Here is a 26,073-nt window from a genome sequence, read left to right as displayed (position 1 = left end):
AATACAGAAATTAGCCGGGTGTGGTGGCGTGTGCCTGTAGTCTTAGCTACTGAGGAAGTTGACGCAGGAGAATCGCTTGAACCTGGGAAGCAGAGGTTGCAGTGAGCTGAGATCGCACCGCTGTACTCCAGCCTGGGCGACAAGAACAAAACTCCATCTCAAAAAAACAAAACAAAACAAAACAAAAAAACCCCCACAAATATGCAGAAGTAATATGAAATGATGAGGCTGACTGCAACAACACAGATGAGGGACTTGAGGCTCATCTGACCTTTCTAATAATCATCTTTGTCACACTCCCTGTCCTGCTTTCTACTTACCCAAACATTACTAGTCCTACAAGGATAATGACTGGCTCAAAACAATTACTAGCAAGCCACCAACACTAACTGCCCAGACACACAGCAATGTCCCCACAGCAAACTCCTGTTACATATACTGTGAATTCTATTCAGAATAACTATGTTTCCTCTAATTATTTCATTTATATTAACTTTATTAGCCAAATTATATTTTTATTGCTAAATTCAATATAATGATGTTCCTCAAACTCAATGTGCTTGCCATAGTGGGATGTGATCATCGCTCAGGATTACTCCACATACATGATCTCAGATATTAAAATTCTATCCTCTGATCACTATCTTCTGTTCCCTCATCTCTACTGTTCTCTGAATCCTTTTCCAACTTAATTAACTCTGCTATCAGTATCCCTGATTTACCACTACAGCTTCATCTTCACCCCATCATAACCATTCACCATCAGCAAACATTTACTGAGGGCTTACAATATGTCAGATGAAACCCATTCGCCATCCCTAACCCAGGTAATATATGGAGAAGAAAAGCAAGCCAACAAACGAATCTTGGAGAGCTTCAATATTGAAGGGCATTCAGAATAAGAGGAACCAGTGAATAAGACAGGGAAGGCATTCTGCTGCATGATGAAGATACCCAACTTATACACAGAAATTGAGCTTAAAGAGGCCACAGTTTAATGAAGACAAACGCATAAAGAAATCATTGAAATACAATATGATTGGGGCTAAAATACAGCTACATACTAATTAAAGGGGTAGCAAAGAATTAATTGAATTCCCTGGAACTATCAGGAACCAGTTCTACAGAATGACACATGGCACTTCGGGAGGCCAAGGTGGGTGGATCACCTGAGATCAGGAGTTCAAGACCAGTCTGACCAACATGGTGAAACCTCGTCTCAGCTAAAAATACAAAAATTAGCCAGGCACGGTGGCGCATGCCTGTAATCCCAGCTACTTGGAGGCTGAGGCAGGAGAATTGCTTGAACCTGGAGTTGGAGGTTGCAGTGAGCCAAGACTGCCCCACTGCACTCTAGCCTGATAGGCTGAGCAATAGAGTGAGACTGTCTCAAAAGAAAAAAAAAAAAATGAATGATACATGGAACGAAATGAGCCTGATGTGGAAACAAAAGAGGGAATATAGCTAGAGATAAGAAAAGCAGAAACAAGAAACAGTCCAGAAGGAAATCCGTGTACAGAATGAAACAAGCTAATGCCTCAAGGAATTCCAAGCAACTCAGAAAGGTCAGAGTGCAAGTCACAGGAAAAAGTAGCCCACAGTGAGCTGGAGGAGTAGGTAGAGGCCACATCACAGCAGGCTGTCCATGCCATGTAAGAGTTGAAGTGGAGAGTCATTAAATTCTTTTAGGGAAGTGGGCAAGGAGCTCTTGTTTGTGCTTTACAAAGATCTTTTGGATAACAGGGCTGAAAGATGGATTGGATAAAAATGAGAATGGAGGCAGAGAGAAGAATTCAAAGGTAATTACATATGTAAGAGATGATGCAGTTACGGCTTAAGGTGGCAATAAGGAGGGGAAGATTCTAGACATATTTAGGCAAATGGAATCAAGGAAGAGTGAACAGTGGGATATTAAATGTGAATGAAAAAAAGGAGTCTTGAAAAGCTCAAATTTCTTAGCCAGGCACAGTGGCTCAAGCCTGTAATCCCAGCACTTTGGGAGGCAGAGGCGGGCAGATAATCTAAGGTCAAAAGTTCGAGACCAGCCTGGCCAACATGGTGAAACCCGGTCTCTACTAAAAATACAAAAATTAGCCGGGTGTGATGGTGCATGCCTGTAATACCAGCTATACGGGAGGCTGAGGCTGCAGAATCCCTTGAACCTGGGAGGCAGAGGTTACAGCGAGCTGAGATAGCACCACTGCACTCCAGCCTGGGCAAGAGTGAGACTCAAAAAAGAAAAAGAAAAGCTCAAATTTCTGGGCTGAGGAGCTTGGTGGATGCCATAAATGGAGATAAAGTATTGAGGAAGAGCAAAAGCAAGAACAGGTTTGTGGAGATAAAATGATGAATCCGGTCACTTCTGAGTTTGAGGGATATTCTAGCGACATAACCTACCTATAGCCCAGTAATTACATAATTCTGAAGCTAAGTAGAATAATCTTGATAGTACATACAATTTAAGAATTATTCAGCAATTAAAACTAAGGGAAGGCTGCCCAGGGACAACATATAGAAAGGGATGAAAAGAGAAACCTAAGATAGAAACCTAGAGAACAATAATACTTAAGGTTCAAAAAGAAAATAAAAATAGAGAGTAAAATAGACAAAGAAGTGAGGAGCACAGCAGTAGGAGGAAGAACAGAAAAGGTGGTATCACAGAATGTAAGGGAGGCAAGAGTGTCAAGAGAAAGGAGTGGTTAGTGGCACAGCCTTACCTCTGACTCTTCCTGCAGCCGCAGACAGTTATCCAAGAAAAGAAGTGATCGGTCAACAGACTTTCTGACCCTTTTTATGGAAGTTGCTTCCTTACAAGATACTTCTCCATCGGAGAGGCACTGGAACCAGTCTGGCTGAAGGGCCTTCTGAATTGCCATGAACTTGGAAACAGTCATTTCCACTCGTCCTGCAACACTCCACACAGACACAGACTGCCACGGAGCAAAATCATGAGGAATTAGCAAGAGTAAAATGCAAATAAAAATAAAATAATTAAAATGATAAAGCAATAATTCTTCTTTACAACTGCAGAGATGGTGACAATTCAATATCCAGACATGGTGGGTAATAGGATCTTATAGCTTACAGATAATCCTTCAATGGTCATATAAGACAACTTTTGAGCTACCCGCCAAGAATTCTTTGTTATACTTTTCTAACATCTTCTGCTCTCCCCTATCCCGCCTGCCCCACCCCTACCTAACCCTTGCTGTTCCTGAATATACCACAGACTTTGATCACACTGTTCCTTTTGACTGACAGTTCCGTATTTCTTTTTAACTTTATTGATACATATTTGTATAATGTTATGGGGTACATGTGAGACATCTTACATATAGGGCAAGTGTAATAATCATGTCAGAGTATTTAAGTATCCATCACCTCAAGTATTTATTATTTCTAGGTGTTGGAACTTCTACTTCTTTGCCTGGCAAAATACTATGTGTCCATTGAGACACTGAGTTCACATATTAATCTGATCTCCAAACTTCCTGGACATATCGATCACTCACTCCTCTATGCTCTTACATCAATTTGTATTTATTTCTTTATAGAAATGATAGCACTTATTACACCATTCTTTATTTGTCTGACTAGAGTATCCCAATTCATGTATGTATCCCAAAAGCACAGTCTAGGGCCCTATACATTTTTAATATCTAGTGTTTACTAGACTGAGTTAGATATAGAATTAAAGACTTAAATCTCCTAGTTCAAGAGAATATATATTAGTAACATTCTATCTTTGAGCTAAAAGCAAAACTACCATTCAACCCAGCAATCCCGTTACTGGGCATATACCCAGAGCAATATAAATCATTCCGCCATGAGGATACATGCATGCAAATGTACATTGCAGCACTATTCACAATAGCAAAGACATGCAATCAACCTAAATGTCCATCAATGATAGATTGGATAAAGAAAATGTGGTACATATATACCATGGGATATTATGCAGCCATAAAAAAGAATGAGGTCACGTCTTTTGCAGGAACATAGATGGAACTGGAGGCCATTGTCCCTAGCAAACAAATGCAGGAACAGAAAATCAAATACCACATGTTCTCACTTATAAGTGGGGGCTAAATGATGAGAACACATGGATACAAAGAAGGGAACAACAGACACTGGGGTCTACTTGTGAGTGAAGGGTGAAAGGAGGGAGAGAAGGATAAAAGGTAACTATTGGGTACTAGGCTTAATACCTCGGTGATGAAATAATCTGTACAACAAACCCCCATGACACAAATTTACCTATGTAACAATGTTTACACGTACCCCCGAAACAAAAATAAAAGTTAAAAAAAAGGAAAAAAAATTCTATCTTTGGTTACCCTACAGATCCCTCTTCTCAGATCAACAAGGACATAGATGGCAGGCCAACATATAGTCGTTTTATTTTATACTAAGGCATCAGAATTACTGGTTAAGTGATTCCTCTCTCCCTTACAATTTGGGTAGAAAATGGGAAGTCAAAGTATTTTTTTTTTTTTTTTTTTTGAGACAGAGTCTCGCTCTGTCACCCAGGCTAGAATGCAATGCACTGGTGCGACTTTGGCTCACTGCCACCTCTGCCTCCCAGGTTCAAGTGATTCTCTTGCCTCCACCTCCCAAGTAGCTGGGATTACAGGCGTGTGCCACCACACCTGGCTAATTTTTGTATCTGTAGTAGAGATGGGGTTTTGCCATGTTGGACAGGCTGATCTCGAACTCCTGAGGCTCAAGCCATCTACCCACCTTGGCCTACCAAAGTGCTGGGATTACATGCATGAGCCACCATACCCAGCCAAAGTATTTTCTCTAGAATTCAAACTACAAAATAAATAGAAACTTAAAACAGGAGAATGAGTAAAAACAGTGTTCTGAGGGGCACAATTAATAAATATTGCTGACATTAATAAAGTGAGTGCAGGAAAAGTATTTGCGTTTGTAAAGTAGCAGTACACACTGAAGCTTTGCCAGAATGCTGTCCTCAGGGATAATGCCAATGGGGCCACCTCTCAGCTGAACACTTTTAATGAGGTGCTTTTGATACTGTTCTTCACTAGACAAAATCTCTGGCTGTAGACCCAGCAGACAGTATTATATTGAGGTTCTACTATATATAGTTATACATGTGATAATACTCATCAGCAACTTTCCCCACTCTTCCTGAAGTTGTTAAAAATCCAACAAAGCATGGCGCCGAAAGACTATTGTTTTCCCCTATCATAGCAATTTCTTTTTTTGGCATGTATTTGACCCTCCTCTACCCTCAAATTTTTTTGCAACAATGAAAATGCTGAGGATACAGTGTTCTTCATCTTAACCTCATCCTTAGGCAGCCCTACTCTAAGTCTTATAAACCATCCCATCCCACTATAATTATCGAAATAAGGAAAAGGTATAAGGGATCATCCCAGACAGCGGGATCTGAGCATCTGAGGGATACACCATAGGCTGACTTCCTGGGACAAAGCTGCAGCCTTGGAGACCCTTCTGAAAACACACCTTGTTTGTTACATAACCAGCTGGGCAGGGGCTGACTGGATCGTGCAGGGAGCAGTACAAGAGTGATTCTGGCATGCCTGTATAAACACAAAAAAGAACCCTTGAAAGTGCTTACATCAACAATGACACTGTATTATAGCAGGGAACAGCTTCGCAATGTGTACTGCTGAACAAAGCAACTCTAAACACTGTCAATAGGTTGTATCTGAACTTGGAATTAGAGAAGGCCTATCAATATGTATAAAAAGATTACTAATCTAAAGAAAGAAATATAAAGCTTCACGTCTAATAAATAGGTACTGAGCTGCTACAAAGGAAAGATGTATCTTAAAGCACAATATACGATGAAAGTATTTAGTGACATGTTGATCTCATTTGACTTTACTTAAAGAATTTACTATCAAATATGCTTATTCCAGGTACCATCCAAGGGGAACTAGCTACCGCAAAGATAAAATGATATGGCCACAAAGTGATCTCACTAATAATAAATCTCAATAATATCATGGGTCCCTAGGGGCAGAATTTTAGAGAAGCTATAGGATGCTGCAAATGGATCCCATTCTTAGTAAGTTTCATTGATTCACGATGACAGTTTCTTAAGTTCTTCAGTCAAAAAGACAATCATTTTTTAAAAAAATGCAAAAAAAGTTTAGTAAACCATGTGCTTAAATATCATATGCTAGCCCACATTTTCGTTAAGGAAAATAAAATAGGATTCCAGTGAAAAAAAAGCAAGTGTAAAACCTCTGCAGTTTTTTCACTTTATTTTCCATAATTTCAATTATTACAATTATCTCTAGAAAGCCTACATTAGCTATTTTCATTTAATTATATGCTTGTATACTTTAAAGCTGGTTATTAAAATTGGGCTCAGGTCAAGGAGAATGATATTCCATAAATTCCTCTACTAAAATACAGGGCTTTGTGATAACCAACAGGACATCATGCAGCTGCTCTCAGAAGCAGAAGACTGAATAACCAATGGAAACAGGATTTTCATTCAAGTGAGTCCTAGATACCAGAAAAAGCGTTAGGAGAAAGCGGTGTATAGAAGAACTGATGTTCTAGCTGTCACTGCTAAGCTTTTCCTATAAATAAATAGATGCATACATCTGCATATAAAATCTTATTTCTGGAATAAAGGATAATATTAACATATCAGAATACAGCCATATACAAACGCTTCATCCTCCCCTGCATGTTTGAGGTTCAAGCATGATGAGACTACTTTGGAGCTCACGAATGCCCCATGCAAGTTCTCACCGCCGAGTCAGATACTCAGTGCCTGCAGCATCTGCCCCACACCTGTCTGGGCTCCCACTCCTAACCTGGGTAACTTTTACTCTTCCTTGACCCAGCTAAAATGCCCCTCAACTTCTCTCTCAAGAATCATTTCTCTGGGTTTTTACAGAGGCATAAACAAAAAAAAAATCCGTTTTTTATTCTGACCATCTTGCACATATACCCTAGAGCAGGTTATATGCTCCGCCCTCTGGCCTGTCATGATATCCATACATATCCCTAATCCTGTAAAGCAGTAACCACAATTTTTACTAGAATTCTCTATCTTTATCCCAGCTAGGCTCCAAATTCCATGAGAGCAGCAACTGTTTCCTATTCAATCTTGACTTGCCAATGCCTGGCTCTTAGATGTTCAAATAATACTTATTAAATTTACGAATAAATAAACATATGAATGAAAGATCAAAGAGGTAACAGCACCTCCAAACTCCAAATTAACACATCACAAGGCACATATAAGTAACTTAATTTTTACCTATAAACTTTCCAACTCCTTCTTTATATTCTGTCAAGACTTCATGATGTTCTGCTCTGTAAGCAAAACAGAAAAATACATAACATAATAATGTGCCATTCTGTAAATACTCTGTACAACTGGAGCCCTCTTCTCCTCACCCAAATAAGTTACATCATGGTAAATGCTGTCTTGAATTACACCATTATTCAAGAGTTCTAACTAATTAGGCTAGGTTCATTAGCCAGAACGAAGGCCTTCAACTTGCTAGTGGTTCTGTGAGATGTGAAACTGGCAAAGATCAACTACTTCAGAATACTTGAATTTTCTTCCTTCTCTTGCCCCTTTAAAATCTCTGTTGTTAACACAATACTGCAGACTATTATGTTAATTGGTCATATAGTAGGCTTTTCAATTAAGTATAAAGTCAGTATATACATTACACAAAATGATCTAACTTTAGTTCTGTTTCCATAAAGTAGTATTAGCAAGTATATGTGCAAAGGCAGAAAAAACTTTGAGGCTGGTGCATGATAACAGCTCCTGAACTCCAAATGCAGCTCTCACAGAGCATTCCCCGCCCTGTCACTCCTGGGAGCAGTGGCGATATGGCAGTATGGGACTGTAGGTTTGGAGGAAAAGTGACGCAGATCTAACATATAGGTCTGGCCTGTGGCTTCCAGATTAGGGCCAGAAGATGTATAATATCTGAAACCTCTCTTCTGATTTCATTATGAAAATCGACAAATTATATATATGAACAACAAAAAAAATTTCTCTTTTTTGCACCTAAGGTAACTAAGCTGCTGCCACAGTTGATACTTGAATCATTGGTTCTAACACTTACAGGGATGACAGCGTAAGCTGAGCCATGGCAGGAACCCCGTGGATATTATGCAGCGTGTGATGGGTGAGGTGTGGGGCGGAGCCAGTCTTGGTATACAGAAGGCAGCCTGGAATATCCATGGTGTGGTCCCCTGTTTTGCCCAGGTTTTTTATTTTTCCTAGGCGACAGCCATTAACTACCTTGGTAAGACTCAGCTTCATCCTAAGGGATTCTTCTAGGTCCTGTCAAGAAAAGAGCATTAAGTATAGAAGGAGCTTCACAACATCTAAAGTCCAAGCATTTTGCAAAAAAAAAAAATCTTCAGGAAAATGAATGATAGCATGCTTATTACTGCTTCCAGTCTAAACATTTTCACAGATATCAGGAACGGGGGAATGGGAAAAGACATAAAGAGAATAAGACATCTTCCCTAAGGTCCCAGAACCACATATTGGCATCAACTAATTTTAAATTTAGTCATGGAATTTTTGTCTGAGCTGATGAAAACCAAACAAATGAAAGAACAGAATTAAAAAGACTAATCATGGAAAGAATGCCATGAAGCCAAGGCTCTCTCAGCCTTGAAAATGTATACAGAGAACAGTAACACTGCTTAGGCCATACTGATTATTGATATAATCCATTTTTTTCTTTCTCCAATTTGAGGGAATGCTAAGCAATATAGCAATTTTTTCCTAATAATGCTGTTAAGTGAAGAAAACAGCATCCTGGTGTTTATGAAAATATATGGAAAAATAAATGTCAAAACATAAACAGATCTCTGAGGTCAGATTATTTCCCAATTTGTTCTTACATGGTATCCAAACAGAAGTGAGAAACTGTGTGGAGCATACACGCAATCCATAAGCAATGTGTCATTACTTTTATAACTGGGAAAGACTAATATGTGTTTAAAGAAAAAAATAAAGATACACTTTCTAACTTCTATAGATATACAGGGGAAAAAAATCAGAAAACATTATCAATTACTTGTTGGGTGCTCCTAAATGATTTAGTATTCAGTGAAGCAAAATACTGGGTTCCACTTTTAAAATGCACTACAGAACTTGATAAGCACACACATCATCGGCTAAATGTCACCAGACATACCAACATTTTACAAATAGTTCATTACATCTCTACAGCAAGTACCATATCTTCTGGAATTCTTAAAAACTGGGCCAGGCCCAGTTTTATTAGTTGACAAACGAGCTATCAGAGAGGATCCAATTTTCTTTTCTTTTCTCTCTTTCATTTTTTTTTGGACACAGAATCTCGCTCTGTCACCCAGGCTGGAGTGCAGTGGCGCGATCTCAGCTCACTGTAACCTCTGCTTCTCGGGTTCAAGAGATTCTCCTGCCTCAGCCTCCCAAGTAGTTGAGATTACAGGTGTGTGCCGCCATGCCCAGCTGATTTTTGTATTTGTAGTAGAAATGGGGTTTCACCATGTTGGCCAGGCTGGTCTCGAACTCCTGACCTCAGGTGATCCACCCACCTCAGCCTCCCAAAGTGCTGGGGTAACAAGCATGAGCCACTGTGCCCGGCCAGATCCCATTTTCTTAAGCATTATAGCATACCATACTCTGAAAGTCAACCATTGTTAAAATGTCACCAAATAAATAAGACATATCTATCATTAGTTAAATATATTCAAGAATAAAAACATTACTTTTTTTTAGGAGACATAAATTCTTAAATTTAAATAAAATAGCCATCTTTGTCATTAGAATCTTAGACATAAGAATAACTACTTTCTTAAAAAAAAAGAATAACTACTTTCTATATGGTCTAAGAAGAGATTTTATGCTAAACACAAATTATAAAAACTAATATAAGTGTTTGATGAAAGCCTGGTCAATTTTCTATAACTATAAGATCATTATTTCAAGTTATCACAAAGATAGAAACATACAAATAAGTGTCATTAGAACCCACATAAGTGGAGACTGGTAAGGAAAAAAAGGTTATATTTTAATAAATAGTATAAAAGCTATTTTTTTACATACCCTATTGTTACACATTAAAACTGCTAAAACAAGAAGGTTCATTAAAAAAACTGTAAAACTATACTTATAAGCTAATAAAAGCATACTGTAGAAAATATAAAAGAATCATAATATTTATTTATTTATCAGATAATACTGATTTCAAGTGATAAAAATGTATTTTATATTTTAAACCAACAGAGTTCTAATGTGAAATTTAAGACAGCATTTGTAATCTAAGTAGCTCTGGAGAATTGAAGCAGGGGGAAGCACAAAGATGAGAAATGTACTTCAAAGCTTCATGAATCAACACCTGTTGTTCTGACTGAATATTGAAATCAACCAATATGGAACACTAGATTTCTTGAAACATAAATAAGAACTAATGAAAATTAAACGGACCAGAATTTTTAAATGCTGCAGTAACTTACGCATTTCCTACTATCACATACGTCTGAGAACGGAAGAAACTGTGTTGCCTGAAGCTATTTCAGAAAGGGCTAGAGACAAGAACTTGCTGGCTCCTCCAAAAATTCTATCTTACTCCAAAAATACTCTCTCATCTGAGCTGTGTAAAGTATGTAAAGAGTTTAAATGTACACACATGAACAGTGTTTTTTAAATTAAATTCATATAAAGGCACGAAGAACCTTCATTGGGTAAAACTAATACGTTTGAAAAATGAAGTATAGGATTCTAGAATGTTACTTTTATTATCTCTCCTCATCAAATTTATGCTCTCGTTTCTCCAGTTTATTAATAAATGACACAAATGACTGACAACCAAAGCTTCTGACAAGCATGAGATAATCTGCTTTTCCATGTTGTGTTAACTCAATTCCAGGTAAAAACAACAAACCCCATTGCTTTAGTAAAACTGTGCTTAATATCCCAGTATTGTATAATTACCATTAGACTTTAGAAATACTGAAAATAGTTTATAGAGTTCCATTACTACCAGAGACCCCTACCTGGGAATTCCTCATCACCACATCACCCCTTCTGCCATTTTATTGTAATCAGTCTGAGACTAGGCCTGCTTAGTCATAGGCTTGTCTAGAACCTGGGCCTCCTGCAAAAGGCCTGTACTCTTTTTATTCTTTTTTTTTTTTTTTTTTTTTTTTTTGAGACAAGGTCTCACTCTATTGCCCAGGCTGGAGTGCAGTGGTGTAATCACGGCTTACTGTAGCCTTGACATCCCAGGCTCAAGTAACCTTCCCACCTCAGCCTCCTAAGAGCTGAGACCACAGGTGCCCAACCACTGCACCTAACTAATTAAAAAACTTTTTTTGGAGAGATGGAGTCTCACTACGTTGCCCAGGCTGGTCTCAAACTCCTGCGCTCAAGTGATCCTCCTGCCTTGACCTCCCAAAGTGTTGGGATTACAGGCGTGAGCCACTGCACCCATCCAATTATGGCTTTTATGTGAGAGTAAATTTAACATGCTAGGAGATGCATTCAGATTTTTTTTTTTTTTTTTTTTTTAGAATATCCTGCAGCATACCACGGCCACTTAAAATAACAAGATTTTTCAAAAGTATATGTGAAATCTATGAAACATCTTTTTGTTTTTTTCCCCTAGAACACACTGTGGAAAGTCATAAAAAGAAAGTGGCTTTGGTTGGGCACATTGGCTCACGCCTGTAATTCCAGCAGTTTGGGAGGCCGAGGTGGGCAGATCGCTTGAGCCCAGGAGTTCAAGAGCAGCCTGGGCAACACAATGAAACCCTGTCTCTACAAAAAATACAAAAACTAGCCAGGAATGGTGGCATGCACCTGTAGTCCTAGCTACTTGGGAATCTGAGGTAGGAAGATCCCTTAAGCCAGGGAGGCAGAGACTGCAGTGAGCCATGATCACGCCACTGGCACTCCAGCCTGGGCAACAGAGGGAGATCCTGTCTTAAAAACAAAGAAGAAGAAAAGAAAGAGAAAGAAAAGAGATAAAAGAAAGCAGCTGTCAAGTTCTTTAACCTGTGCCAATAGAATTACACAGGGGCTCAAAGATTAGCCACCTGCTGCTGCTCCCTCCAGTGCCTTACAGTCTTGTACTACTTGGAGGGCTGGCTGGCCACTGGTAAGGGATTTAGGCTTCTGCCTGGTAAGCTGAGCCTGATCTTTTCTATATACCCAGCACAGAGCCATCACTCAGGGTCAGGCTCAAACCTATCAACCTCAGAGACTAAACAATAAAATCAGTATGCACAATTATTTACTCTGAGAATTGAAAAAAGCAAAGTGGATCAGTCAGTGGCATGTTTGCCCTATAGAATGCAATACATGAAGCCAAATATGCCATGCAAGCATAGAATCAGAATGGGAAGAATAAGGTACATAAAGGCAACTAAAAGGAAACCCATCGGTTCTCTTAACACAGTACCCCCATTCACAGTTCTGCTTTCCAGTTTCAGTTACCCATGGACATCCGAGGTCCAAACATATTAAACGGAAAATTCCTGAAATAAACATAAGTTTGAAATTGCATGCCATTCTGAGTAGCATAATGAAATCTCTCGCCATTTTGCTCTGTTCCACCCAGGACGTGAATCATCCCTTTGCCCAGCATCTTCATACTGTAGACGCCACTCGCCCCTTAGTTACTTAGGAGCTGTCACATTGATCAGATCAACTGTCACTGTATTGCAGTGCTTATGTTCAAGTTACCCTTATTTTACTTACGACTGGCCCCACAGCACAAGAGTTGTGATGCTGGCAATACGGATATGCCAAAGGGGAGCCATAAAGTGATCCCTTATGAGAAAAGGTTAAAGTTCTCCAACTAGGAAAAGAAAAAAGACTGTTTGCCGAGTGACTAACATCTACTACTGTGCCTAATTAATAAATTAAACTTTATTATAGGTATGTATAGATAGGAAACATCATACTGTCTGTCTATCTATTTAGGGTTTGGATCTATCTAATCTATCTATCTAATCTATCCTATCTATCTATCTATCTATCTATCTATCTATCTACCTACCTACCTACCTACCTACCTACCTACCTACCTACCTATCTGGGGTTTGGAACCATTTGCAGTTTCCAGCATCCACAAGGGGTCTTGGAACATATTCCCCACAGATAAGTGAAGATGACCAAACAACCAATCTCAGATTCTCCAAGGTTGGACACAAGGATTCTCTAAGAGTATAAAGGCAGCCAGACCTGGAAGCCCAGACCATTGGCTTCCAAGACTTACCTTACTCTCAAAGACTTCTTAGTTTCATCCTTGTGTAAGGAAAGAATGAACATATTCTAGAAGTTCCCATCTTTTAACAAACGAGTCTCAAGTGTGATTAATCATCCACTCAGTCCTGAAGGCATCTTCTCTCTTCTTTCTCATCTCCCCTTCCCTCTCATCTCCCCTTCCCACTCTTTCCTCAACTGAAGAAACAACTTTCTTGATTCTTAACTGAAAGTCTGTAATTAGAGGTCCTTTGTAACTCTAAAGGACATTGGCCACCATGTTCTTAGAGGCAGAGATGGGCTCTCCTGTGATATAATGCTTTAATCCCAAATAACTTTAAAGATGAAATTCAAAATCCTCAGCTTAGAATACTGAACCCACTCAGCCAGCTGGAGAGAAATACCTACTTGGCTTTCTCTACAGTGAACGATTTTGGTGCTACATACTCACTTCTGCTGTTTGGGGCTTCATAAAAGTTCCACCCAATCACAGTAACTCAACATGTTACCAAAGAGAAAAATATGGAAGCAAAAGCAGATGACTGGGTTTAAGAAAAAGTATTAAAATAAACTGCCATGGTCAGTGATTCTGTTTTGTGGGGATGAATGCAAATATTTTAAAATCTGAGGAAAACATCAGAGATGTACTATACTTCAGCTGGAAATCAATTTTTTTTTAAAAAATGGAATTTTGTCCAGAGCTAGAAGAACCAAGTCTTCCTTTCTTCATTCATTGTTCAGGTTATGGTAAATGTTTTTTATAATTACACTTCTTTTCTAGAGGCTCAAATACAATAAATTGTTACTATGAAGTAATAAAATAGTACACACACATACACATATCCATGTACATATTTTTAAAAACATGCTTTGAGACTGATTATTTCCTTTTTTCCCAAGGAAAGTTCAAGAAACAGATCAACAGTCTCCAAAATATTAACTAGTTTTTATTTGCCTTTATCATGATCCCTTCCCTTTTCACTTGTTGTGGGTCTGCTCTAATATTTCTGGTGTCACAGAAGGCATTCCTGAGAAAGTCTTAAGGAAAAACCCTTAAGAGTGTAAAGACAAATGACAGGCTGTCAGTGGATCTGTACCTTTACAAGGACTAACAAAGATTCCCTGCACTTCTGGCAACACCGTACCTGTCCTAACACTTCCAGTGCGACCCACCACCTCCACTCTTCATTTATCAGGAGAGAAGGGATTTTTAAATGTTTCCTAGCTGGATTCTCTACATACTGCCATGGAAATGTCCAAAATTTCCTAAGGCAAAAGATGGTCATATTTTTTGTGAAAGGAAAGCTGTATATATAAGTACACATCAGCATCTCTTACCCCTCTCTCCCACACATGTACACTTTCTATAATCACAGTATATGCATAGAAAAATGACTGAAGGACTTTTAAACAATGTGGTGCATTGAGCTGACTCAGAAATGACACACAGAAATGAAGAACGCTGGCCGGGCACGGTGGCTCACGCCTGTAATCCCAGCACTCTGGGAGTCCGAAGTGGGAGGATCACCTAAGGTCAGGAGTTCGAGACCAGCCTGGCCAACATGGTGAAACCGTCTCTACTAAAAACACAAAAATCAGCCAGGTGTGGCAGCACATGCCTGTAATCCCAGCTACTCCGGAGGCTGAGACAGGAGAATCACTTGAACCCAGGTGGCAGAGGTTGCAGTGAACCAAAATCATGCCACTGCAGTCCAGCCTGGGTAACAAAGCAAGATGCCGTCTCAAAAAAAAGAAATGAAGAACGCTACAATTCTAGAAAACAGTAAATGAAGATTTTTCCAAGGCATTCGGAAATCGTTACACCATTTGGTAGGGGGAAAGAGGTAACGACGACGTTAAACTTTGTTGAGTATGTGTGTTAAAAATTCAGAAGTAACTGTTAAACGATTAATGACAGAATGCATAATTTCCAAACTCACTGGAGAGGGAAGTGGGAAGATAAAGAAAAATGAATTAACCTAATAAAAGGCAAGAAAGGAAAAGAGACCAAAAAAAGAAATAGAAAACACAAAATAAGATGGTAGAATTCCAAATGTCAGTAATCACAATAAAAGTTAAATTAATTTCACATATAGAAAGACAATAATAGCAACTAACATTTATCGGGTATTTACTATGTATTAAGCACTGTTCTTTATATATTCACTCCATTAATCCTCATATCAAATGCATAATATAGATACCATTATTATCTGCATTTTATGTATGATAAACTGAGGCTGATAAAATCCCCAGCTGGTAAGTGGCAGAGCAAGGACTTTAATTATTGAAGTCTAGTTTTCAGCGCTGTACTCTAATAGGCTGGGAGCTTATTAGAAGTTCCGTCTGGTACACAAGCACATTATAATCTTAGTTTCCATTTTGCTATAGTGTTCTTCTTCTTTTCCCTTTCTCCCTCCCGCCTCTAATCCATCCTCCCAGTCTCTGCAATCTTTCTCCATTCTCATACAAATATTTAAACATACTTGCATATGGGAGGGAGTGTTTTGGTCAGGGTTTGCTTTTACAAAAATGGAAACATATTATACTATAATATATGCACTTCTCTGCAATTTGCTTTTCTCTCAAGAATAAACATTAGACGTCTTTCCTGAAGAAGAGACATAAAGCTAACTTACCCTTTTGAAAAAAACTACTTCGTGGTACTGCATAGTTTGTATGAGCACAATTTATTCAACCGCCTTTCAGACAGACCAGTTACAGAGCTGGTCCTAGGATCGCTGCAACAGTCCGAGGGCATAGCTTCCCTAACTTCATTTTCACCAATTTCAAATCAACTTTAGTTTACATTTCCTGGCAGAATGCTTCACATACATTTATTTTTAATCATTACAACACTCCAGTGATTCAGGTATTATCGTCCCCATTTTGCATGAGAAAACAGGGTCTCTGAGTTATTAAACAAGTTGCCTAGGGTCATATAGCCACAAAGTAGTTGAATTCAAAACTCCTGTTCTAAATCTTTACTCTGCTTTATAAGCCCATTTATCACCCCTAAATGGGCTGTCTCTGGAAACACCTCGGCTAAGCCAATAAGCCTGGATTTATCTTTGCTCCATGGGCCATCTCCATGGCCCCAGACCTCCCTAGGCACCTGGCTCAGAGATTGAAGACGGTCCCACCCTCCCATGGGCAGTTCGGAATAAAAACTTCCTGAAAACTCTACCTTTCAGCAGAGGCTAGTCGAAAGGGGCCCTTTTATCTCAGAGGTGTCGGCGACGCTCACACGATTTTTGAGAATCTGAACTTACAGAAACCAATCCACCAGGACACCCTGAAAAGGGAAGCAGAGGAGACATGGCGGGAGTACAATCACCGTTACTGCAACACAACCAGGAAGCGTCTGGACGCGACGTGACTCATCCATCTCTAGCAGCTCCCACACCAGCAGGGCAAAGGGGCACTTACCTGCCAACAAACCATTCGACTCCTTCAGTCTTCAGACCCCTCAAACTCCTCACAGTTCACTACCACGTGTTGCAAAATTCTCTGCCCCAAAATCACTGCCTCCAGTGCAGAGCCAATCAGGGAGTACTGCGTCATCACTGGGCGCCAGAAAAAAAGCAAAGCCGACATTCAAGCGAGCCTTGATGACGGCAAGAGCGAGGGACCTCTGCCGTTGCTATGGTAACTGAGCCAACGCGAGCGGCCTGCGCAGAGCCTCGTGGGAGTGGTGGTTCGACGGTGTCCTATGCCTGCTTTCCTTGCGGGCGGAGGAACTACAATTCCCAGCGTGACCCGGAAGCAGCCCGGGCAGAAGGGCGGTTGTTGCAGCTTTGGCCGAGGTTCGGGCTCGAACGTGGAAAATGCTCCTGGCGCCTCAGGGAAGGTCCTTCTCAAGGAAAAGGATGGGGCTGAATCGCTGGAAACGGTTCACAAGGAAGCCGAGTCCCAAGGTGATCCCAATCGAGAGCTTTGGAGGGCGGGGACTTTCCCAAGGCGCGGCGCAGTCAGGAAGCCAGTCGCGGCCCCTCTGTGCTTCCTGCCTCTTCATCCTTAGCTGACACGCCCCTGCCTTGACCGCCCCAAAGCCAGCATTGCCCTGAGTGAAATGCTCTAGGAGCTCTGGGGTCTGGGCACATTACGGCTTTGGTGGGCAGCATCGTGGAAGAACTGTTTGTAACGCTTTTCTAAAACCGGAGGTGTCTGCTAATGCCCATCGGGGTGAAAGGAGTTTGCAAACTCCGTTCCCACTACCTTAAATTTTAGGAAACTTCTCGCACATTTCTTTCTTTTTCTCTCTTTTTTTTTTGCAAATCTTGGGGTAATTGATCTTTATTAACGGGAGAGAGCTTCACATTAAATACCCTGCCTGTATTCCTGCCCCTTCACTTTTACGTAAAGTATCTAAATAAACTCAGGAGTGCAAATGGATATTGAATACATTAATACTTGATTCACATAGGAATTTCTAAATTCAACCAACTTTCAAAAAATAGATTCTCTCCGTATCCATTTGGATGCATTAGCACCTGAAGATAAGAAAAAAATGATAACCCCATTTTAAACTTGAAACATATGTGACATGTGCAAAGTCACAGTTGCACCATGTGTGCTTTCCACAGACTACCTTTTTAACAGTCCCCAAAAAGATGCTTAAAATCTGAATGAGAGTACTAAAATGGAGAAGCTTCTCAGATTTCAGCCACAGAGCAGTTTCACCAGCTGTTTTCACCCTTAAGTTATACTTTCCTAAATAATATTCTGTAGATGTATGTGGCCTTTGTGAGGGCCCCAGGCGATTGTTCTTGCGATTTATTCTAAATTTACCAGCTAAATGCATTGGACATATTCCACATGACAAATATGTTGCCCTAGATACTAGAGGGCACAGACTGGAGCATCAGGGAGACTTGGAAACTGAGGCTGCTGCTATTTCAATACATCAGTTGCATAATGTATTGGATCCAAAATAGGTTATGGATATGGACTTGATGATGAAAGGTAAAAATTTAGAATAATTTCTTAGGACTCCAAAAGGAAGGATTTTTGCTGCTAGTGCTCATTATTACTGCCTAGAGAAAAAAAGGTAAAAACATAGGGCTTCTTCAAGTTCAGTTGTGTTTTAATTAGATCAGCTCTTTCTTTGTTGCAGTGACAAAATTATTAAGCAGTACAGCTGCGTTAATTAGTTATCAGTAAGATGCTTTGAAGGTAAAGTGTTAGGTAAGTGAAAGAGTATTATATTTTTCCCACCTCCATGTGTCAGTATGCTAGTTTAGATATCCCCTTATTTTATTGTTATTATTATTATTTTAAAGAGCATATTTGAGTAAGAAGCAATTCATGAACTGGGAACGCCAAACCAAAAGAGATTTAGTGCTCCAATGACAAATCATCAGGATATCCCCTTATTTTAAAAACACACCTGAATTTTTAGTGAAGAAGATAACTCTATTTGTTAAGTGACTATTAGAGGAAATTCTGCAAGCTTCTGGGAGTTTCAGAGGTTGAAGAAAGGAAATGTCCTGATAGTTTTACTTCTAATTTCAGATTAATACCTGACTGATCTGGGTGGAAATTTATATTTTCTGCTTTGTAAAACAGTAGAAGTCAGATTGATTAACCTTCAGTTTTTATTGGGCCAAACAAGATCCCTGATCTAGGTAAGATGAGAAAGCCTCTTGCTACAGGCTACTTATGAAAGGAGTAAGGAGAGGAACACACCCTTCTTTAAGCTAAAGATTACTTGGATAATCTGGCTAATCAGTGCTTTTTTTTTTTAATGAGTAGCTTTATATTTAGCATTTCTATATCTTGACTCTTAACCCTAAGGAGGTTTAAAAAAACAGCAGTGCCAGGGTCCTATCCCAGACCAATTAAATCACAATATCAAGGTGGGCCTAGACAAGAAATAAAAACAATCAGTGTCCCAGGAAGGCTTCATGTTTTCTCCTCATACTGCTATTCTGTGTCTTTTATTGCTAATCATGCTGAACTTTCTAATGAAATGCTTTGGGGCAATAATAAAGGACACTGTTCCATATGCTTTAGTCAGAAGGATAGATTTAAATGGCAAAGTTGATAAAGATATTGCTGCATATTGATATCCTATATATGTTATCTACAGCCTGCTTTTGGTCCTGACAATGTGGAACACTGGATAAAGGTAAGGATATTTCAAATTTAGAATAAAAAGAGAATTAAGAGTCAAGCATAATCAGATGAAAAAGAAATATGAATAGATCTCCACTTTGCACATACTCTGCTATTTTTATTCCCATGTGACTATGTAAGTTGCCTTAATTTTATACTTTTTAGTATTTTTTTTCATAATTCTGTTGCCTCTCATGATACCATTTAAGTAGGAATGACAAGAAAACAGGTGTGTAGACATCGTTTCAAATGCCATGAGTATCACATGAAGAGGATTAAAGGAGTTGTGAAAAGAAGCCTTGGGAGAGGATATGGTGGCCTTCCTCAGATGTTGGAAAGACTGCACTGTAGTTACAATGACATAGGGACTAATGGGTGAAAACTACGTGTGCATCACAAATAAGAATTTTCTAATGACTAGTCCATCCAAAAGTGGACTGGGTGTTCTTATAGAGATGTGTTTTCTACCACTGAAGCTATTTTAATGGACTCTAACTGGTCACTTAATGTTAGGCTAATGAACAATATGTTTGAGGATTCAGTGAAGGGGAGATTGTGTTAGATAACCTCTGACATCTCTTCCAGGCCTGAGATACGTATTTTTGAGTCTGAATACCATTTAATTTGAAAGTGCCATTAAATCATTTCAGGTGTGTGCTTCTGCGTGTCAGTTTGGCAACTTGCCATATTCAATTCATCGTGTACCACGTTTCAAAATCATGCAGCATTTTCCTGGGAAAAGACCATTCTGACAGTATTTTGAAGATCTAAATTGACATGCATCATGAGCACCAGATCCCAGATAGATGCAATAGATCCTAGGCCAGATGTAATAATTTTTAACCATTTATTTATTCAGCTGGTATTTGAGTGCCTACTAAGTACTAGCCCACTGTGTTGGGTGTTGGAGCTAAAACAGAGCAGGTACAGTCCCTGCCCTCCCAGGGTTTACAGTCCAGTGGAGAATAAACAACTTACCTAAAGCTCATGAGAGAATTAAAGATGTAATGGAAGTATGTGGTGAGAGGCACTAATTTAAATGGGGTCAGGGGAAGCTTCCTGGCTACTGCAGAAAGCCTAACTTAGATGACGACTAAAGTGGATCTACCATCATGAATGCTAGTCTCTAGGAAGGCCACTCCTCTATCTAGTAAGACTAGCTTGCATGTGAGTGTTGAGAGTCCCAGTGCCAAGTCCCTGCAGGGCTTAGTCACACAGTTAGTTACCATCTCTTCAGAGGCAAAGATTTAACTAAAACAGGAAGATAAAATTTTGCTCTGATTTGTCTGTGACATTGTCCGTTTTCGTATAGTTTTCAGCCAGCTTGACTCAATTTTTATCATCTTTTATCATTCCTCTAACATTTCTGCATTGGCTCTGTCTCCATTATGTCATCAAATCTCCTGTCTTGAAAAAAATCAATAAGTCTTTATTTGATCCTGTAATCTATTCTGATTCCTGAACGATTTCTTTTTCTTATCTAATGTTTTGGATACATAACCTGGACTCCTTGCCTTTGTATTTTTCTTGTCCTCTTGTGTCCACAGTTATTCTCCTGTGTGCTGATTTCTTACCATTCCACAGAAACTGTTGTCATAAATGACTTCCTGACCAAATCCAGTAGTCTTTTGATAGTCCTCAAACTTTTTCAGGTTACATTGACATAGTTACCACTGCTTTATTCTAGAAATCCTCTCCTCCATGGTCTTTTTGTAACTGTTTTTTTCCTGCTGCTTCTAATACTTCCTTGTTCACTTCTCTGTCTTCTTTTCTTATTTCATTGCTAACTCTGGGTATACCCTAAACAGTTATAACCTCTGGACCTAAGACTTCAAAGTCCACTTGAGTGGACCACCCTTTCAAAATCAGCTGAGACCTCTTTATGTGAAAGAAGGGCAGAATATATGGAAAGGGTATGGAGTATAGTAAAAATTGAGAAAGGCCTCTCTTCAGAACAGAAAAGGAAGATTTCTCAGTGGCACTGGGGACATGGCTGAAGCAGTTAACCATAATTAATTTTTAAATATATATTTTAAATTGAGATGGGGTTTCACTATGTTGCCCAGGCTAGTCTCAAACTCCTGGGCTCAAGCAATCCGCTGGGCTCAGCCTCCCAAAGTGCTGGGATTACAGGCGTGAGCCACCATGCCTGGCCCATAATATTTTATGGTACTAAAAATTGGTAGATCAGATTGATCCAGACTTGGAGGTTTTCTCTGGAACAGCCAAGGAACAAGGGGTTTGAGGATGCAGTAAGATAGTAGCTGCATATCCACACTGAGTAGGAAAGGAAGGAACCCTTTCAAGGACTCAAGTTAGAAGAGGGAGGTGTACAGTGACTAGAAGACTTGGTTAGGTCCAACATCAGTGTCATAGGAGTAGGGAGAATGAAACAGGGAGATGGATCAGAGGTTGATGTTGGAGAAGGGGTTATCAGTTTGGTTTGAGCAATGGAAAATGTTGTGAACCATGCTTTGTGACATGGTTCGGGGTCACCATGTCAGTAGATTGCTGAAGTGGAATTGAGGGGAAAGCTGTTGGAATACAGATGAACAACCAAACCTCAAGGCTGAGATGTTGGTGATTCATCTTCAGGGACATTGAAATCACCTAGAATCAGGTAGATGGTTGGATAAAACTGTGAGTCCTGCAGCAACTCACCCAAAATGCAACAGTCCACCATGATTTACAATTTATCCTCATCTTGATGAGATGGACTGACTCATCTTACTCCAGGGCATTCTGTAACTTGATTGAGCTTTCTAAACATTTTAATCAAATCATTTCCCTACTCTCCAATCATCAGTTATTCTATGTGCCATCAGACGAAACTCTATAAATTCCAGATGAATATTGACAACCCTCTAGCAGTCAACCTATATCAATTTATCTGTAGCAGTCCCTATACTGATCCTCCATGACTCCCGTCAAGCCAGTCTCCTTTCCCCTCCATCAGACAGGTGTTCCTTTTGCTTTGACTCATGTTGATCCCTCAGCCTGGAATACTCCTCCTCTCTGAGAGGCCAATCCAGATCCTTCCCTTGCAGCTCAACTTGAGATGCCTCTCTAAGTGGACAAATCCCCCTTACCTACCTCCACCTCCTAATCCCATCTTGTACTACTCTTTCACCTAGAATTATTTTGGCATTTATATACACAGATACAGCCTCAAGCGTTTGCTTTTGTACAAAGTGATTAAAAAAGAATGGGTAGCTTCAAAAATTTATTACTCACAGAACTATTTATTATATATGAGCATGCAGTATGTCAAGAAGCTCATGTTTGTATCCACTGGTTTTGAGGAAATGAAGGATGACATTGTAACTGCTGTCTCTGCCATCCATGTTGATAGGCTACAAAGGATCTGTAGTGGACCATGGGATTGATGTCTGCTGTGGGACACAAGGAACACATATTGAGCATTTATAAGATCGTGGGAATAACGAGATAGTTCCTTTACAAGTAATATGTTTATATATAACATAGTTACTATGATACACTTTTGAAGGTGTTCAGTTTTTCTTAAATCACCCTGCATTGCTTCAGAACTGTCCTTGAGTTGTTTATTGCACACATGATATAGGAAACCAAAAACAAACAAAAAAAGTGAGCTTTTTAAGAACAGAAACTTTTACTTTTGTTTCCACTTAATGCCCACTCCAGTGCTGGGAACAGAGCTAGCCTTCAATCAGAACTTGCTGAAAGAATAAGTTGTTAAATTGCCAAAATGTTTTACTTAAATATAGGGTAGCTCTCTCCTATGTCTTACATATTTATTTTGAAAAAAAATATTAAGGATGTAATGTTTTAACACAAACAAATATAGAGATTATGTATAGTCCTTAGTATCATCCAGTAGTTCTTTCTCCTCAAATCTTCATTTTAAGTGATATCCCAAACACTTGCCTTGTTAGAGCCAAGCAAACATTTGTCTTTATTTCCTTGTCAGTACCATGCTCTATCCTTCTTTATCCTTCAGTCTTTCTCCTCTTCTCTCCCAACCTCTCTACCCTCCTCTGTTAAGAACCTGTACAAATTCCAACTCAGGTAGGATGACAGATAATACATAATTATTTCTTTCACTCAAGGCCTGAGGAACTAAGTCAAGTCTACGAATCTGTTTTTGTTGTTAATTTTTTGTTTGTGGGTTTTTAAAACACTAAAGTTGATCAATTTATTTGTACATTATTTACATATGTGCATATACAAACACATACAGTATATGAAAAATTCATCTGTCTGTCTCAGAATTTAAGAGCCTAAAGGAAAGACCATGTACCAACCATGAATCTAATACATGACATGCTACCAACATAAACTTGCATGCATCAGAGGCTATCAGAAATAATATGGGAAAATAGGTCTCTACCAAGTGACTTCATAAGGAATGAATGACATTTTCTTGACTCTAACTCTAATGAGATCATGTTTTCTTCTGGCTCATGTCTTTGCCTGTATGTTCTGTTTTCTACATCTTTTTCAAATTACCCTTCACTTTTCAGCTTTATTCCTCTGCTTCTGTCTGACTTAAAGCTAATGTATGAAACGCACAAGAATTTGGATGGAAAAGCCCGTGGCAAGTTTTGGCAGAGGTTCCACCAGTCTTTCCATAAAGGACAGGAGGAAAAGTCATTTTCAGAATAGGTCAGGTGACAATATAAATATCGGAAAGTACAGCTTTTCTGAATAAAGTTTTCATGTATTCATTCCTTTAACAAATATTTATTGGGCACCTGTTGAGTGCCAAGCACTGTTCTTGGTGCCAGGTTCTCCTTGAGAAGAAGATAAGAATTCCTGCCAACATTCTACCTGAGGGAGACAATAAGTGATTAAATATACGATAAGATGGTAAGTACTATAGAGACAATCAGAGCAGAGGACGGGGAGAAGGAGAGCTGGAGGAGAGTGTTTACAGTTTCATATAGGGTAGTCAAAGAAGGCCTTACTGGGAAGGTGACATTTGAGCAAAGGCTTCAGGAGGTGAGGGAAGGATGCCTATGGGTATCTGTAGGAGAGCAGTTCAGGCAGAGGATAAGCAAGTACAAAGGCCCTAAGCTGGCAACACACTGAGCATATCTGAGGAGGAACAAGCAAGGAGGTCCGTGAGGCTGAAGTAGAACGAGCAAAGGGAAGATTAGCGAGAGTCTTGGAAAGCTCACAAAGGGCTGCGTGGCAGGACCTGGAAGCGCATTATAAGGACTTTGACATTAATTCTGATTGAGATCAGAAGCCACTGAAGGCTTTTGAGTGGAGTTGTGACATACATTATGTGGCTTTCATTTTAAAGGAGTCATTCACTGCTGTGGTGAGAGGCTATTCCAGAAAACCTGTCAGGAAATTGTTGTGCCTTGGACCAACATGGTAGCAATGGAGGTGATGGAAAGGGGTCAGATTCTGTATATATTTTAAAGATAGAGTCAACAGATGTCCTGATCAATTATATGTGGGGTGAGAAAGAGAGAGATAGATTGGATTAAGGACGCCAAAGTTTTCATCCTGAGGAATGTAGTTGTCACTATCTGAGTTGGAAGAAACACAGCAATCATGGGAGAAAGCAGGTTTCTGGGAGGGGGAAGTTAGGGGTTAAGTTATAAAATAAGTTTTAACATTTTTTTCTTTTGAGACTGAGTCTCGCTCTGTCACTCGAGCTGGAGTACAGTGGCACAATCTCGGCTCACTGCAACCTTTGCCTCCCGGGTTCAAGTGATTCTTATGCCTCAGCTGCCCAAGTAGCTGAGATTACAGGCACGTGCCACCACACCCGGCTAATTTTTGTATTTTTAGTGGATACAGGGTTTCACCGTGTTGGCCAGGCTGGTCTTGAACTCCCGACCTCAAGTGATCCACCCGCCTCGGCCTCCCAAAGTGTTGGGATTACAGCATGAGCCACCGTGCCCAGCTTTAAAATTTATTTAATTAAATTTATTTATTTTGAGACACAGTCTCACTTTGTCACCCAGGCAGGAGTGCAGTGGCATGAACACAGCTCACTGTGGTCCCAACCCTCTGGGCTCAAGCGATTCCTCCCGTCTCAGCCTCTGAAGTAGCTAGGATTATAGGTGTGCACAACCACACCTGGCTAATTTTTTATTTTTTAACTAGAGTTGGAGTCTCACTAAGTGCCCCAGGCTGGTCTCAAACTCCTGAGCTTAGGCACTCCTCCCATTTTGGCCTTCCAAAGTGCTATGATTACAGGCATGAGCCACTGCACCCAGCCTAATATAAGCGTTTTTATTCTGTGCAGGTAAATAAAAACACTAAGGCAGTTTGTCCACTTCTGCTGTTTCTTCCCCCAATCCTGCAAATTTGGTCATGTTTTTACTAGACTCTTGCTGTTGAGTTAAAACATTCTAGATGGCTACAGTTCAGTGATTCTGTTTATCCCAATTTTATTGAACCTAATATATGATTGCCTAATATGAGATGGGAGGTTTCCTTCAGGAGTACTAATTTGCTGAAGTGTGGTTACTCTACCTCTGGTTCATATTCATATGCAAGTCCTAAGGGCATGAAAACTAATAAAATATAATATTTTTTATTTAAAGTAAAATATCCATGTCTCAGGATCCTATCACTAATGCCCAAAACACAAGTTATCTAAATCTTAATAACTTTTATTCAAATATCAAAATTGTGAACATCTGTTAGAACTTGGTAAAATACTGCAATTAATTTAATATTATATATGAAACCCCCCAGAATATTTGGGG

General features: G+C 39.6%; 2 protein-coding genes across 18 annotated transcripts in view; one reads left to right on the top strand and one right to left on the bottom strand.

The window, feature by feature from the left end:
- QTRT2 (queuine tRNA-ribosyltransferase accessory subunit 2) overlaps positions 1-16,878 on the bottom strand; it is a 31,621-nt gene extending 14,743 nt beyond the window's left edge. Inside the window, exons 1-6 of one of the 9 annotated variants that reach the window (XM_001159495.6) lie at positions 16,676-16,878; positions 16,434-16,541; positions 8,100-8,320; positions 7,274-7,329; positions 5,494-5,570; positions 2,718-2,930 (exon numbers count right to left, since the gene is read on the bottom strand). In XM_001159495.6, coding sequence (XP_001159495.2) covers positions 2,718-2,930; positions 5,494-5,570; positions 7,274-7,329; positions 8,100-8,299 — 546 coding nt within the window. In that variant the 5' untranslated portion in view covers positions 8,300-8,320; positions 16,434-16,541; positions 16,676-16,878. The remainder of the gene's footprint in view (positions 1-2,717; positions 2,931-5,493; positions 5,571-7,273; positions 7,330-8,099; positions 8,321-16,433; positions 16,542-16,675) is intronic. The other 8 variants (XM_009446180.5, XM_516660.7, XM_063807022.1 and 5 more) reach the window with 8 other exon arrangements.
- Positions 16,879-16,891: 13 nt separating this feature from the next.
- CCDC191 (coiled-coil domain containing 191) overlaps positions 16,892-26,073 on the top strand; it is a 91,883-nt gene continuing 82,701 nt past the window's right edge. For 2 of the 9 annotated variants that reach the window (XM_009446177.4, XM_016941687.3), the window contains exons 1-2: positions 17,029-17,163; positions 19,338-19,376. Coding sequence is in view for 6 of the 9 variants with exons in the window: in XM_009446178.5 (XP_009444453.2) it covers positions 16,959-17,163 (205 nt within the window). In the remaining 3 variants the exon portion in view is untranslated. Of the gene's footprint in view, positions 17,164-19,337; positions 24,212-26,073 lie in introns of all 9 variants that reach the window. The other 7 variants (XM_516659.6, XM_009446176.5, XM_063807020.1 and 4 more) reach the window with 7 other exon arrangements.

Source organism: Pan troglodytes, chromosome 2 (assembly GCF_028858775.2).
Source record: "Pan troglodytes isolate AG18354 chromosome 2, NHGRI_mPanTro3-v2.0_pri, whole genome shotgun sequence".
NCBI lineage: Eukaryota > Metazoa > Chordata > Mammalia > Primates > Hominidae > Pan > Pan troglodytes.
This window is presented reverse-complemented; position numbering and strand designations above follow the sequence as displayed.